General features: G+C 46.3%; 1 protein-coding gene across 1 annotated transcript in view; it reads left to right on the plus strand.

The window, feature by feature from the left end:
- PLEKHG3 (pleckstrin homology and RhoGEF domain containing G3) overlaps window positions 1-12904 on the plus strand; it is a 50359-nt gene that overhangs the window by 31411 nt on the left and 6044 nt on the right. The window contains exons 8-15 of the mRNA XM_088663397.1: window positions 1136-1318; window positions 3423-3515; window positions 4021-4107; window positions 4785-4818; window positions 5286-5390; window positions 9783-9829; window positions 10872-11171; window positions 12076-12177. Of these exons, the coding sequence (XP_088519523.1) occupies window positions 1136-1318; window positions 3423-3515; window positions 4021-4107; window positions 4785-4818; window positions 5286-5390; window positions 9783-9829; window positions 10872-11171; window positions 12076-12177 (951 nt within the window). The remainder of the gene's footprint in view (window positions 1-1135; window positions 1319-3422; window positions 3516-4020; window positions 4108-4784; window positions 4819-5285; window positions 5391-9782; window positions 9830-10871; window positions 11172-12075; window positions 12178-12904) is intronic.

A 12904-nucleotide genomic window follows, 5' to 3' on the forward strand; every position in this document is an offset into this window, starting at 1 on the left:
CTGTGGATCAGATTCTGATCTGTGGGGGCTGTGTAGCAAATCCTCCTTTACTAGGCTTCAGGCAAGATGCAGGAATTGCTGATGGAATGTCCTGTAATAATACCAGAGCTCTGGCTGAATGATTTGTCATGATGCCCCTTCTGGCTTCAACCTGTAACACTAGAACCCTCTGACTCAGGAACAGGGAATCTGTGCCCACGCTAAGATGTTGCTGGACTATAACTCCCATCATCCCTGAACATTGGCTGTGCTGACGGGGCTGATGGGAATTGGAATCCAGTTTGAAGGTGTACATGTCCTCAGAGGGAACATTGAGGCAGAGAGAGAAGCAGCCTTGAATAGTTCATTAGAAGACTGGTATAAATGACAGAAATATATAAAAATAGGGACTTGTGTTCCCTAGCTGCTTTGGTTCAGCCTCACAGAGTGACTTTATACAGGACTAATCTACCTTTCCACTGTCTCATTTGGAAGATCCTTCAAACCTTTCAATCTAAGTAGAAGAAAGGGACTAATATTTAGAATACTTAAGATTCCCTTCTTTAACTTTTGCAGATGAAAGAGACCCTCTGGGTATGAAACCATTCAGATCATTTTGTTTTTTGTAATGCTAGGCATTTATTTTCAAGACTGCTGTCAGATTTTGAAAATATTTTGAATGTTTGTGAAGGTTAAACAGTGGACACATTGGGGGGAAACTTATATTCTGAGTTGTGTTGAAATGAATGTATTCTGCAGGCTAAACGTATAGCATTGTATCCAATGCTGTCATTCCTCTTGTACAATGGGACTTCCCCCCACTCTGCTCTTATCTCCCCTCAAGCTTTCTGCACACACTCAAAATCTGCTCCAGAGGATAGGGATACCTCCTGGAGCAACTTTTGGGGACATGTGGGGGAGAGGAAGCCCTGTTGCCACTAGTGGAACACTTCTTGTGTGGCATTGGGTACTACCCACATACCATAAAACATTTCCCCCCAAAAAAATTCTCAAGTGGCTGTAATTCTGTCACAGCACAGACTACAACCAATGCTGGCATCTTCGTGACTCTGGGGTTGCCTTGAAATGGCTCCTAATAGGGATGGAAATATTTTACCTTTTTTCTGACCTCCCCCCCCCCTTTGCTGTTTTACAGGAGATTCAGTCATTGCTTATAAACTGGAAGGGTCCTGACCTGACCACTTATGGAGAGCTTGTGCTGGAGGGCACTTTCCGTGTCCATCGGGTCAGAAATGAGAGAACTTTCTTCTTGTTTGACAAAATCTTGCTGATAACAAAGAAACGGGGCGATCATTATATATACAAAAGCCACATTCCAGTAAGTACCGGTAGTCCCAACCTTGCAATTCTGTTCATTCACAGGGATGAGCGAATCTTTTCAGTTTTGGTTTCTGTCAATTTTCCAATCTTATGTTCAGTCATCCACATTTCCACATCAGTTTGTTTGTTTGTTTGTTTGATTGATTGATCGTTTACACTCCATGAAAATTCACCAGCATTTTAGTGTGAATTTCTCCTGATACATACGCATTTATGCAAAGCAATTTCCCCTGACCTAACATATTTTTATGTTATTTACCCTGATGTGTGTACTTTTATGCACACTTTGCCCTAATATTTGCATTTTTGTACACGTTACTTGGCCGGAGAACTGCACTGCAACATTCAGAGAAATGCGAATTCCAAAGGCTGGCTGAGTTTCGTTTATTTTTCAAGTGCAAAATAAGTAGATTCACTATTAAATGTGAACTGAAAAGAAGTTCATCTCCCCCTCCTCCCTATGAGTAGGCAGTGTGATTCATTCTCCCTCCCTGTTTTCGAGGGACCAGGAGGGCATCTTGGGTATCAGGGTAGGAGGGGGTGTGAGCATGAATCATTCTTTGTCACTTTGGAACTCATACCTGACAGCTGAAACAGATGTGAATTTATGATCCAGTGTAGAAGGCCCCAAGGCAAACTTTTCTCTACCTGACCTGACTCTCCCACTGCTGCTGCTGCTTTCCATCTTCCAGCACAATCCTAGGCATAACCCAGGAGGGGAGAGGGATGATAAGGGCATCTCTCAAAGGACACATACATGAGAGCAACAGTGTGAATTTGTTACCCTTCAAATACCCAGCTGCAAGAAAACGAGGAGGATTGTTCCACGGACACATTTGCATTAGTGAATGCAAAATCAAAGGAGTGGTGGCTTTTCCAGACTAATTAAGAGGAAAAGGGTATCAATGGGTGTGCTACTATTTCCACACAGCCAAAAGGGAGTGGGGGTGGGATACATTTTTCGTGCTACTGGCTTGTATATTGCCAGTAGTGCCTGCTGACCCCACAATGTGATGGTGTGAAGTGACTCTGCCCCAAATTTCACCCCTGTCTCCTCTCTCTTTGTTTCACTCTTGCCAAGAAAGGCTACCCTTAATCATAGCTGCCAAGTTTTCCCTTTTCTCGCGAGGAAGCCTATTCAGCATAAGGGAAAATCCCTTTAAAAAAGGGATAACTTGGCAGCTATGCCCTTAATCTTTCTGTACATCAAACATTTATATATTTATATGTGCCACTCTAAAAGGTAAAGGTAAAGGGACCCCTGACCATTAGGTCCAGTCGTGACCGACTCTGGGGTTGCGCGCTCATCTCGCATTATTGGCCGAGGGAGCCGGCGTATAGCTTCCAGGTCATGTGGCCAGCATGACAAAGCCGCTTCTGGCAAACCAGAACAGCGCACGGAAACGCCGTTTACCTTCCCACTGTAGCGGTTCCTATTTATCTACTTGCATTTTGACGTGCTTTCGAACTGCTAGGTTGGCAGATGTGCCACTCTAGCCCATCTCAAAAGCACAGGAACTGATGACAACAACAACATGTACATTTGCAAGGTGGTAATAGATCTGTTCCAACCCAGTACAATTCCATTTGGCTGTTTTAAGCCTGAGAGGTGTATGCAATGGGTACTTTTTCTTTACTTGAATCTGTGTTCCTACCATAACCAAGTATGAAGATGCTTTGGATGTGCTGATGGGATCAAATTCTCTGGGGAAGGAGTGGGGAGAGAGGGTCAGTGGATGCTGGGGTGGGAGGGGGGGAGTGATGTTCTTTAGTTCTGAATACACTATGTTTTTCTTCTTTGTATTTTTATGTCTGTTCTAAAATTCAGTAGACTGCATTGTTTTTAAAAAGGAACTGACAACAACACAAGAATTGACAAACACGCCCTTATAAATATTATAACAAACCTTATAGTGTCTCCCCCTGTCCTTGGCCACCCAAAGTTGGTCAATTTAGAAGGTCTTTGTCGTACTTCTGAGGATGCCTCTCTGTTTATCCTGGCAGCCCTCGGATGATTCAGAGAGATGGCAGATTTGGGGAACTTTTGTTGTTGACGTTGTAATGGGTACATTGGTTTGACATCTCTCCCTCTGCTCCTCCAGTGCTCCTCCCTGATGCTGATTGAGAGTACACGAGACTCACTGTGCTTCACCGTCACCCATTACAAGCACAGCAAACAGCAGTACAACATCCAGGTGAGATAAGCCACTGTCCTTTATAAGGGGGTTCAAAAGTGATTTGGGGGTAAGGTGCGGAGATAGTTGGAAATGTGTGTTGGTGGCGTGCCTGAATAAGGGCAGGCGCTGAGTTGGGAATAAGAGGGCCTGTAACAGGACCTGAGAAAATGGGTCTTGATGGGTTTTAGTGCAGAGAATGCAAGTGTCAGGTTGTGTGTTTTGGAAGGAAGAGGATGTGAATGAGGGGTTAGGACAGTTTGGTGGTGCGTTGCAGTGCCAAGCTTTGTCAGTGTGTGGAGATACTGGTGATAAGAATGCCAGTTGGGGATTATCATAAGAGTGTGAGTTGTTAAGTGTCCGCAGAAGGTGGGGCTGGTGGCAAGGTTTGGGAAGGAGCCCTGGTGTGTGCATTTGCATGGTAACAGCAGAAAGAGTGGCAGCACTCAAAAAATAGCTGAGGTGTAGCTGAGGCAGGTGAGTAGTCCTGGCTTCCAAGCTGCATAAGGTGTACTTTTGTTCCCAGGCCAAATCGGGGGAGGAGAAGCGGGTTTGGACTCACCACATCAAGCGCCTGATTCTGGAGAACCACCATGCCATCATCCCTCAGAAAGTAAGTGGAAGCTCTCCTTCCTTCTCCTTGGAATGGATGCTGGAGACCCCATGGAGTTCTCTGCCTTTCGTTAAAACTTAGTCTGAGCCATGTCTCAAGAAATGTTCTTTTTCTTTTTTTGAATCAGAGGGGTGCTCTTGGAGGTGTTCTTTCTTCTATACCAGGCACCCCCAAACTTTGGCCCTCCAGATGTTTTGGACTACAATTCCCATCTTCCCCGACCACTGGTCCTGTTAGCTAGGGATCATGGGAGTTGTAGGCCAAAACATCTGGAGGGCCGCAGTTTGGGGATGCCTGTTCTATACACCTTTGCCTTTTCTTTACTCTTGAGTATGCTTGATTGGTTCTCTTTACTGAATCCTACCAAGCCCAGCCATATCAAGCTGGGCCTCGGCCTAGCAGCTTCCATAACGTGGGTAGGAGAGTTTTGGTGTTTGGAATTTTGCCTGCTCTTTTGTCCAACTGAGAAAGGGGCAACCATTGTGGTGGAATTTGTTCCTAGTGTTTGTTCCAGGGATGATGGGGCTGAGGGGAACCTCCTTCCTCCTTTCCTATCTCTCTGCTATTCTTTGGGGGAGGGAAGAGAGGTGGGAACTCCCCATTGCCTCAGGTTTCAGGATCCTGGATTTCCATTTCCTTTTCAGTTTAGCGCTAAGCCAATACCTTCTTTTCTTCAGGCCAAGGAAGCTATCTTGGAAATGGACTCATACTGTAAGTTTCCATTATTTTCTTTAAAAAAATAATTAAATTGTCCCAGTAGTTTGTTTTTAGAAATGCTCCTCCTGCTTACTGTGTCCTCAGCAGGGCAAGAAAGCAGATATGTCAGAATTTCCCAACCCAAGTCTAAGAATGTACTCTGCCTCGTGGGGTTAGGTTCTTTCACCTGGTTGCAGGAAGATTACACAACACAGAAATCAACAATAAGCGGAATGTCATTCTGAGATGCGATGCTGTATTGATGATCCAATTCTCTGTCTCCTGTAATTAATATAATTATTCACCTCCTTGGATTGCGAATTGAGCCTGAGTTTGCTTGCGGGAGCCTCTGCTGCTAAATGTAATATTCAGGGGATTAGAATGGTAAGGTGGTGTTAGCTTGGTTCATGCATGAGGGGGGTTGGTCATACCAAGGTGGGGGCAGGTAACAGGTTCTCAAACACTCCTGCTGCTTCCTTTAGATCCTTCTCGCTACAAATACAGTCCAGAGAGGCTGAAGAAGTCCTGGTCATACCAACCTACAGAAGACATTCCTCAGTATGGCCGGCAGGGGCGCCGGCAATCAGGTAAACAGGGGAGGGTATAGGGATGTACCTATCCAAGCAGTGGTGTGTGTGTGTGTAGCTGTTGTTACTGTATCCTGATGGCATACCTTGTGTGTACTGTTGCTGTTGACTATAGGGCAGAAGTTTTTGTTTTCTGTAGTGGCTTGTCCAGTATTCTGTTGATAGAAATTAATATTTGGCCTTGGAGCTTAGTGCAGCTGACAGGTGCTGGAGCATTTACTCTGCCAAGGCCTAATGACCTCTGGCACACCACAAGCACACACAGAATGTTCAGAGAACATACCTTTGTTTGTTCTGGACAGTTCTATGGGAATTTTTCTTCCAGTGTCACTGTGAACTTGTCACCTTTACTTCAGCAATACAGGAAGCACCATGAAGAATCAAAACAGAAAGGAGAACGGGTCCAGTGCTTACTGGTAGAATACTGTTTCATTTTCGTTCTACGCATTTTGGAGTGAAATACTCCCCCTTCAGGAGCTGTAGATCAGGTATAGGGAACCTTTGGCCCTCCAGATGTTTCTGCATTACAGCTTCCATCAACCTCAGAAACTATGTCCGATGGCAAGGGATGTTGAGAGTTATAGTTCAGCAACATCTGTTGGACTAAAGATTCCCCATACCTGCTATAAATGGAGTTAATGGACATTGAAATACTGATTCTTAAACATAGGATAATATTCATTTATACCATATACATTTTTACATACATAAATGCAAAATAAAAACTACAAAACATTGGTTGTCATAGACCATATTGAACTTTTGTTTTAAAAAACACACTATTCAACAACACACATAGAGCTAAAAAGAGGTCTTGTTTCAAGTAAGTAATAGAGCCTGTTCTCCTTCCTGTTTTGAACCTCCGCTTCAGAAATAGGTAATTCAGAGTTGGAACATGCCAGTAAACATCTCTGTACTCTCCCCTCACCTACCGTAGTCCCTCTTGCATCTGCCATCAGTAGCCTAAACTGTGGAAAAACTGTGGCAATGGCAACCTGACTCTTTCTTGGCAGCAAGGTGATGAATTGGTTCAGCCTTTTGATCTAATCAATCAGTGCTGCTGTTAGGACAAGTCTTCGCTGGCCTGGGGCTGATGGGAATTGTAGTCAAAAACATATGGCGGCAAACGTTTGGTAAATGCTATCCTATGCAATTTCCACACTTCCAAGAAGTATTTACCATTCTCTCACAACATTCAGGCCAATCTGCTTCCAAATTCAGGAGGCAGGGATAGGTGGACACACTGCCTTGAACACACGTAGCTGAGAAACTTTAACCGGGCTAGTCCTCCATCCGCAGCCTTGATCTGAGTCAGTATCCCAGGGTGTCCTTTCCCATTCCTTCTACCTGAAATCCAGGCTGGAAGCTGAACTGGGAAGTCTCCCACTGCTCCCTCTGACTGCTCTTCAGATTGTTGTGTAGAACAACCACCTTTCACCAATGTGTCAGGCAAGCTTGTGCAAGTCAGGGCAGGCAGGTTCCATTTCATTGACTCTCCTGGGTGTTGTACTTTCATACCAAAACATGGAAGCCATTCCGAATTCCTTTTGTTCCTACTTGACTTCTTATCCATTCCTAACAAAGGTGCTCTTGCTGTCAACAACTCCTTACACGGCATAGGTTTGGTTTTTTTTGGGGGGGGGGCACACACATCATGGCCTGCTTTTGCAACTCACAACTCTAGTAGATACCTGTTGGTTTCTGTGTGCTGGGCTGAGTTTGTGGCATGTAAAAGTGTGCTGAGGTCCTGTGTGCATTGTTTGATTCTTGATTACTGTGCCAAGAGAGAACTGCTGAGCTCAAGTCTTGGGTGCTGCAAGCCTAGACAGCTTCTAAAGAGAACTCACTAGAGGATCTTCTGAAGGGCACCTGCTTGTTAAAAGCAGATCGTTAAAAGGTTTTATCCAGGAGTGTTGAGAAAATGGGCCTCTTAAATAGCTATTGGGTGGTATTATGGACCTAATGTAGTCATGTTCATTAATTTCAACAGGTCTGCTCTGAGTAAAACGCAACGCAATATTCATGCCTGCAACAAGAGTGTCAAAACAACATGCTCTTTGTGCCCTGAAAATAATTTAGAATGGCCCAGAGAGCTGGAAGGAGACCCTACAAACAATCTAGTTCACACTGCCATTGGCAGCAGTATAGGACCGTACAGCATAGGTTCCTCTTACGCACCCCCCAGCAGCAGACAGTTCTTCTCTCCTAGCATCACCACCTCCTCCTCCTCCGTTTCCAATGGTACGCTTACCAAAGGAGGAAGGCAAGGGCAGTGGTAGCAGCATCTCTCTGGGTACCAAGCAGTTGCCATTGTACTTGCCCCCAGTGCACTGTTCTGGGACATTGTGGGCAATTCAGCATTGTGTTCATCCAAGTGGCAAACAAGGGAATCTGGGGCAGCAGAGGTGGCAGCGATGGATCCCCAGCAGGTGCCCAAGGATGCCGACTGCTGGCGCTGGTCCAGGTGCACCGCTGCACTGAGTCACAGCATCCCTAGTGTGGTGCAGGCCCCAGCAAGGCAGGGCTTTAGCAACGTCCACAGCAGAATGGTATTGACTCTAACAGGTATCTTATCTGTTATCCTATCCTTAGAGCCTTTCCGTGGCAAAAACACTGCTGAGAGGCTCCTAGATGGACTCGAGCGTAAAGGCCGCAGGAAATCTGGTGCGGGCTCCACTGATTTAGCATGTGGCATGAAAGGGCTCTGCCATCTGGTGTTGTGGGGCTGGGAGCAAGCAAGTGGAGCTCTTTGGGTCAAACCTTACTGCGGAGTAGCTTATGGGCTTTGCCTCCTGGACACGATGCTGGCTGAACATGCCTCTCAGTCTCCAGCAAACGTAATACAGTAGATGATGCTGGCTTTTAAAGCTCTATAGGCAGGGCTGTGTTCATTCCATGCGTTCACAAATTGGTATCTGACACAGAATTGCGAGAATCCCATTTTTCCCCTCCTCTTTTTCTTTTATCAACTATACTGCTACTGTAATTATATAACCTACATAGTTAATTTCATTTAGCAAAGTCAGCATAGAAAATAAATCACGTTCTACAAGGAGAACAATAATTCGATTAATTTGCACATGTGTCAAAGGAATGATACTAATTACAGCATACAGTCAACTCAATATTCAAAAATCTGATCACACCCATATGTTACACATCACCATTCCCTCTTCATAGTTGCTTATTTAGATTAATTCTACATTAGTGCATTAGTTAAATCAGGGGTGGGGAACCCTTTTAGCTCAGGGGCTGCATTCCCTTTTGGACAATCTTCCAGGGGCCGCATTTGATGGGCAGGACCAGAGGCAAAAGTGGGTGGAACAATGGCCGAACGTTACGTTTGTATAGTAGGCCAGTTTTGACGCACACTCCAGGCAAGCAAAGGGGCATTAGCATAGTTCAAGGACACAATAGCACCAGACACAGTAAATATGAAGTTCTTGTGGCTTCTGAAAATATGTGGGAAATGTCTTTCGAAATCATAGACGCCTAAGAAGGGCAAATAGGGCTTCAGGCACCTGGAAAATGGGACACCCTGTTTCCTGCCTGGGTTTTTGGCCTCCTTTCATCTTATTTGCTGCCCCCCTGCAGTCCAACTTGGATTGTCAAAGTGGAATAAATCCTGCATAATAAGAAACTGCTGAGTTTGCAGGGGGGAGGGGTTTGATTCTGGGCAGCAGAATCTGGATTTTTATTTTTATTTGCTGATGGGAGTATACACAGCCCCTTCTGTACAAGAGTGGGTGAGAGACAGGGCTCACTTTTTTAAAAAATGTGCTGGTTTATTTGGCCTCCTAGTTCCTTCAGTCTTGGTTGCTTACAAGCACAGATTTATTTATTTAAATTTAAACAATTTATATACTGCTTAACTACAATAATCTTTAAGCAGTATGCAAGGAACAGGATACAGAAAAGGTAAAAACCTGGTTAAAACTAGAAAATCAAACTTCAGTTAAATGCCTGTTGGAATAAAAATTTTAAAAGTCGTCTGTAGGCACTGGAAGTCCAAAAGGGAGGGCATTCCATAAAATTGGGTCCACAATACTGGACACACTGCTCTTTGTGGACAAGAGCCACACATCTGACCCATGGAGAACTACTAACTGGGACTCCCCTGAAGGCCTGTGATTGGGCAGGGATGGAGGGATTAGGTGGTCCTTGACAGATGAAAGACCGGTGATGCTGTTCTCTGAGAGGCTTGTTCTGCATAGCACAGAGGAGGCTAGTGCTGTTCTGCACTTCACTCAGATGCTTCAAGGTGTTTCCTTCTGGAGGGGCAGAGGTGGCGGGCTGAGGCTGGTGCTGGGGTTCTCCCCACCTTTCCTGGTATTTCTGGGCTCTGAACCAGCATTTCAAGAACTGATCTTGCAAACTTTCCTTTCATTGCAGAACCAACGAAACAGATTCTCAAGCAACTGAGCAACAGAGGTGAGTGGGTGTCCCCCTTTCCCACATTCCCCCAGCCTAGGTGGAAGAAGCTCTGTACTGTCCAGATTCCCCTGCCCCACGTTTACTTGACCAGTGTGGGTGGGATTTGACAGGTGCCCATCCTTATGCCAATGGTCACTCCTATCTCAGATTTATTACAGCTAGCAGTTTGGAGCACAGGGCAATTCTATATTGCTAAACAAGGCACCTTAGATGCTGAAAGGCAGGGATGGGGGAACTTGGAGCCCTCCAGATGTTGTCGGAATATGACTCCCACCAGCCCCAGAGAGCAAGGCTGGCGAAGGGTTGACGTTTCCCCACCCCTGCTCAAAGTGTGTGAGCCTGAATTGTTCCTTTACTCAGCCACCTCTTCAGCAGTGACTTCTTCCTGTTGCCTTGTGGCTGCCCCACTGCCTTCTCAGGGGAACCACAGTCGCTGGAAGGAACTGTAATAAGATATGTGATGTAAAAATGGCTCTCCGCCAGCATGTTTGTTGTGTCTGCTGCTTATATAGAGTAAGAGTGTGCCTGAAATGGAGATTGGGAAATAGGGAGGAAGACTACCTGGGCAGGGAAATGAGACCCCCCACCTTTTTCCTAATGGTCTCTTTTTCCCCCCTTCTTCTTTCTGTGCTACAAATCTGGCAATAGGACTAAAGGTAAGAGACAGAAATTCTGGAAGACAAAATAAATGAGGGAAAGGAAGAAGGGTCTTCCCTTTTTAAGGAAATCAAAGTCTGGGGTGACATGCGATGGGCTTTGGGTCCCTTACAAAAACGCCACCTTAAAGGTAAACTGCTCTGGGGTAAATGTTGGTGCAGGGGCCATTATTCATTTTAATAACAAAATGGCATTTCCCTCTGACCACTCCCATCTCCCATAGGGTTGCCAGTAAGCTTCCCACAGCTCTGAGCTGTGTGCTTCTGCTCCCATGTTGAGCAGGCAGTGATTGAACGCAGGTTGAGGAAAGGGCGCCCCAAGCGGTGTCTCTGCTGGTGCCCCAGCACTGGGGCCTTTCTAAAAGCCCCTGCTTGCCCTCACTTCACGTAGCATGCAGGCAGTGACGGAGCCCTTTTGGAGTTTGGGGAGCCCTCGCACCCCACCAACAGCTTGCCGCAGAAGCAGCAGCAGGATCGGCAGGCCCTTCCCCAGGAATCTCTGGAAGAGTTGGCTGAAAGCGATGGCAGCGAGAAGGATATGGGGCTGGAGGAAGAAGACGAAGAGGAGGAGGAAGAAGAGGAGAGGCTGGTAGGAACAGAGCAGGTGGCAGACTTTGCAAGCTCCTTGATGGCCGTCCTCCACTGCTGGCACTATCGGGCCAACGCTTTGCTTTTCTCCTGGGGCAGCACGGTGAGGTGCCCGTTCAACCCCTGCTGCATCTCCCTCCTGCATGCTGGCTTGGTGCATGGCTCGCGGCTGCCCTCTGTTCCTTCTGTGCCATCTTCCCATTAATCAGATGTGGGGCAGCCCTAGAGGTTCCCGTGTGGTTTCTTTTGCAGCTGTTTTAACCCTTCGGTGATACTACTGACTGACTTGGTGCTTTTGTGCAGTCCTTCATGAGGGCTAACAAGATTTGTGGCTTGATAACAAAAGAGGCTCGTTGGGTCTTACCATCTCTGTATCTGTGGGAGGTCCTTTTCCTGCCATTCCCTGTCCTCTTGCCAGGAAGGTTCTTCCACGTTAGCAGCTTGATAATGAGACAAAGCTAATGTTAAGCAGGATCCTCTTCCAAGTCCTGCTGCCTGTGCCATTGGACCATCCCTGGATCCAGCACTAACTGCGCACCTTCCAAATAGTTTATCAGCCTGCAGTTTTTAACCTGTGCACTCCGCCGGCCACACCAAAGTGCTGCAAGATGTGTATTTCATCCAGGAGCACTGCTCAGGAAAGCTGTGTTCCTGGATGAAATTGGGACTGGCTTAAGCAACTGCAAGGCTCCTCTGTGCCAGGGCAGCAAGGGAACCACAGGCACCAGCACCTGCGTTCACCTGCTGCTTGCAAGGCTGATGGATGCGACATCAGGTGGTTTTTGTTGCTGTGTCCAATGGCTAGAATATTGGACTTGGACCTGTGTGGGTACTTGTGATGCATTTCAGCTGTCTGGGACAAGCTACGATTTCTGACTTCCTCTGTAAAGTCATATGGTGTTTCAGAATGACAAATAACAATGGCTAGGGATGTTTGGCTGCTCTTGTCCAATGGCTCCTTCCCAGTAGCATGTACTCAACTCTCTAATGTTTCTGTTTCGGTTCAGGCCAAGAGCCACAAGGCACAGGAAAGGCCCAAGCAATACCAGTCGCCAGGCAGCAGTGGTGAGAAAATCAGGGTCGGGGATAATGTCTCATCTGTCCCAAAGGTGAGTGGTTGGCGGTTGGCAGAGGTGCTGTTTGGGGAAGTGCCGTTGCTCGGTGGGTAGAGCTCCCAGGTTCAGTCGCTGGCATCTCCAGGGAGGGGCTGGGAATGTCCCTTCTGAAACCCTGGAGAACCTTAACCAGTGAGATCACAGGTCCATCTAGGTCAGGACTGTCTGCTCTGTAAGGCAGTTTCTTACATTCCTTGGGGAGAATGGAATTTCTGCTCATGCCAATTTTGAGACAGGGAAACTCTTGGCCCTTCACACTAAAAATAGGATTCAAAGCCAAAGGCTCCTGGACATTCCACTTCCCAGAATACTCAGTTCACATACTGGGTATTCTATGCCATTGTCCTTTCCAATGGATGGTCCACGTTGTCCCCAGAAGATACGACATTAAAAACTAGCAATATTTCTGTCTGCTGTTCAGTCAACTTAGTGGTTGGTGTGTTCCCTGCCTTAGAAGCCAAACATATTTGCTGGGTTCAAGAGTTGGTTGCATTTGAGTAGTAACTATTAACTTAGCCCTTAAACTGTTTATCTGCAAGACCACCATTTTTTGGGTTGTGCGTTGTTGTAAAAATTTTGCAGAGCTACACGGCCCTAGAATTAAGTGGATCCTTGACCCAGGAAGAGTCCAGGTATCCTGGCAAGCAGACAAAGTTTAAGCGTCTCCTGCCCACCAAATAACAGAGACCAAACCAGGACGTGCGAAGCAAGGCACTTTTAT

This window comes from Zootoca vivipara, chromosome 1 (assembly GCF_965207765.1).
Source record: "Zootoca vivipara chromosome 1, rZooViv2.hap1.1, whole genome shotgun sequence".
In the NCBI taxonomy this organism is placed as follows: Eukaryota; Metazoa; Chordata; class Lepidosauria; order Squamata; family Lacertidae; genus Zootoca; species Zootoca vivipara.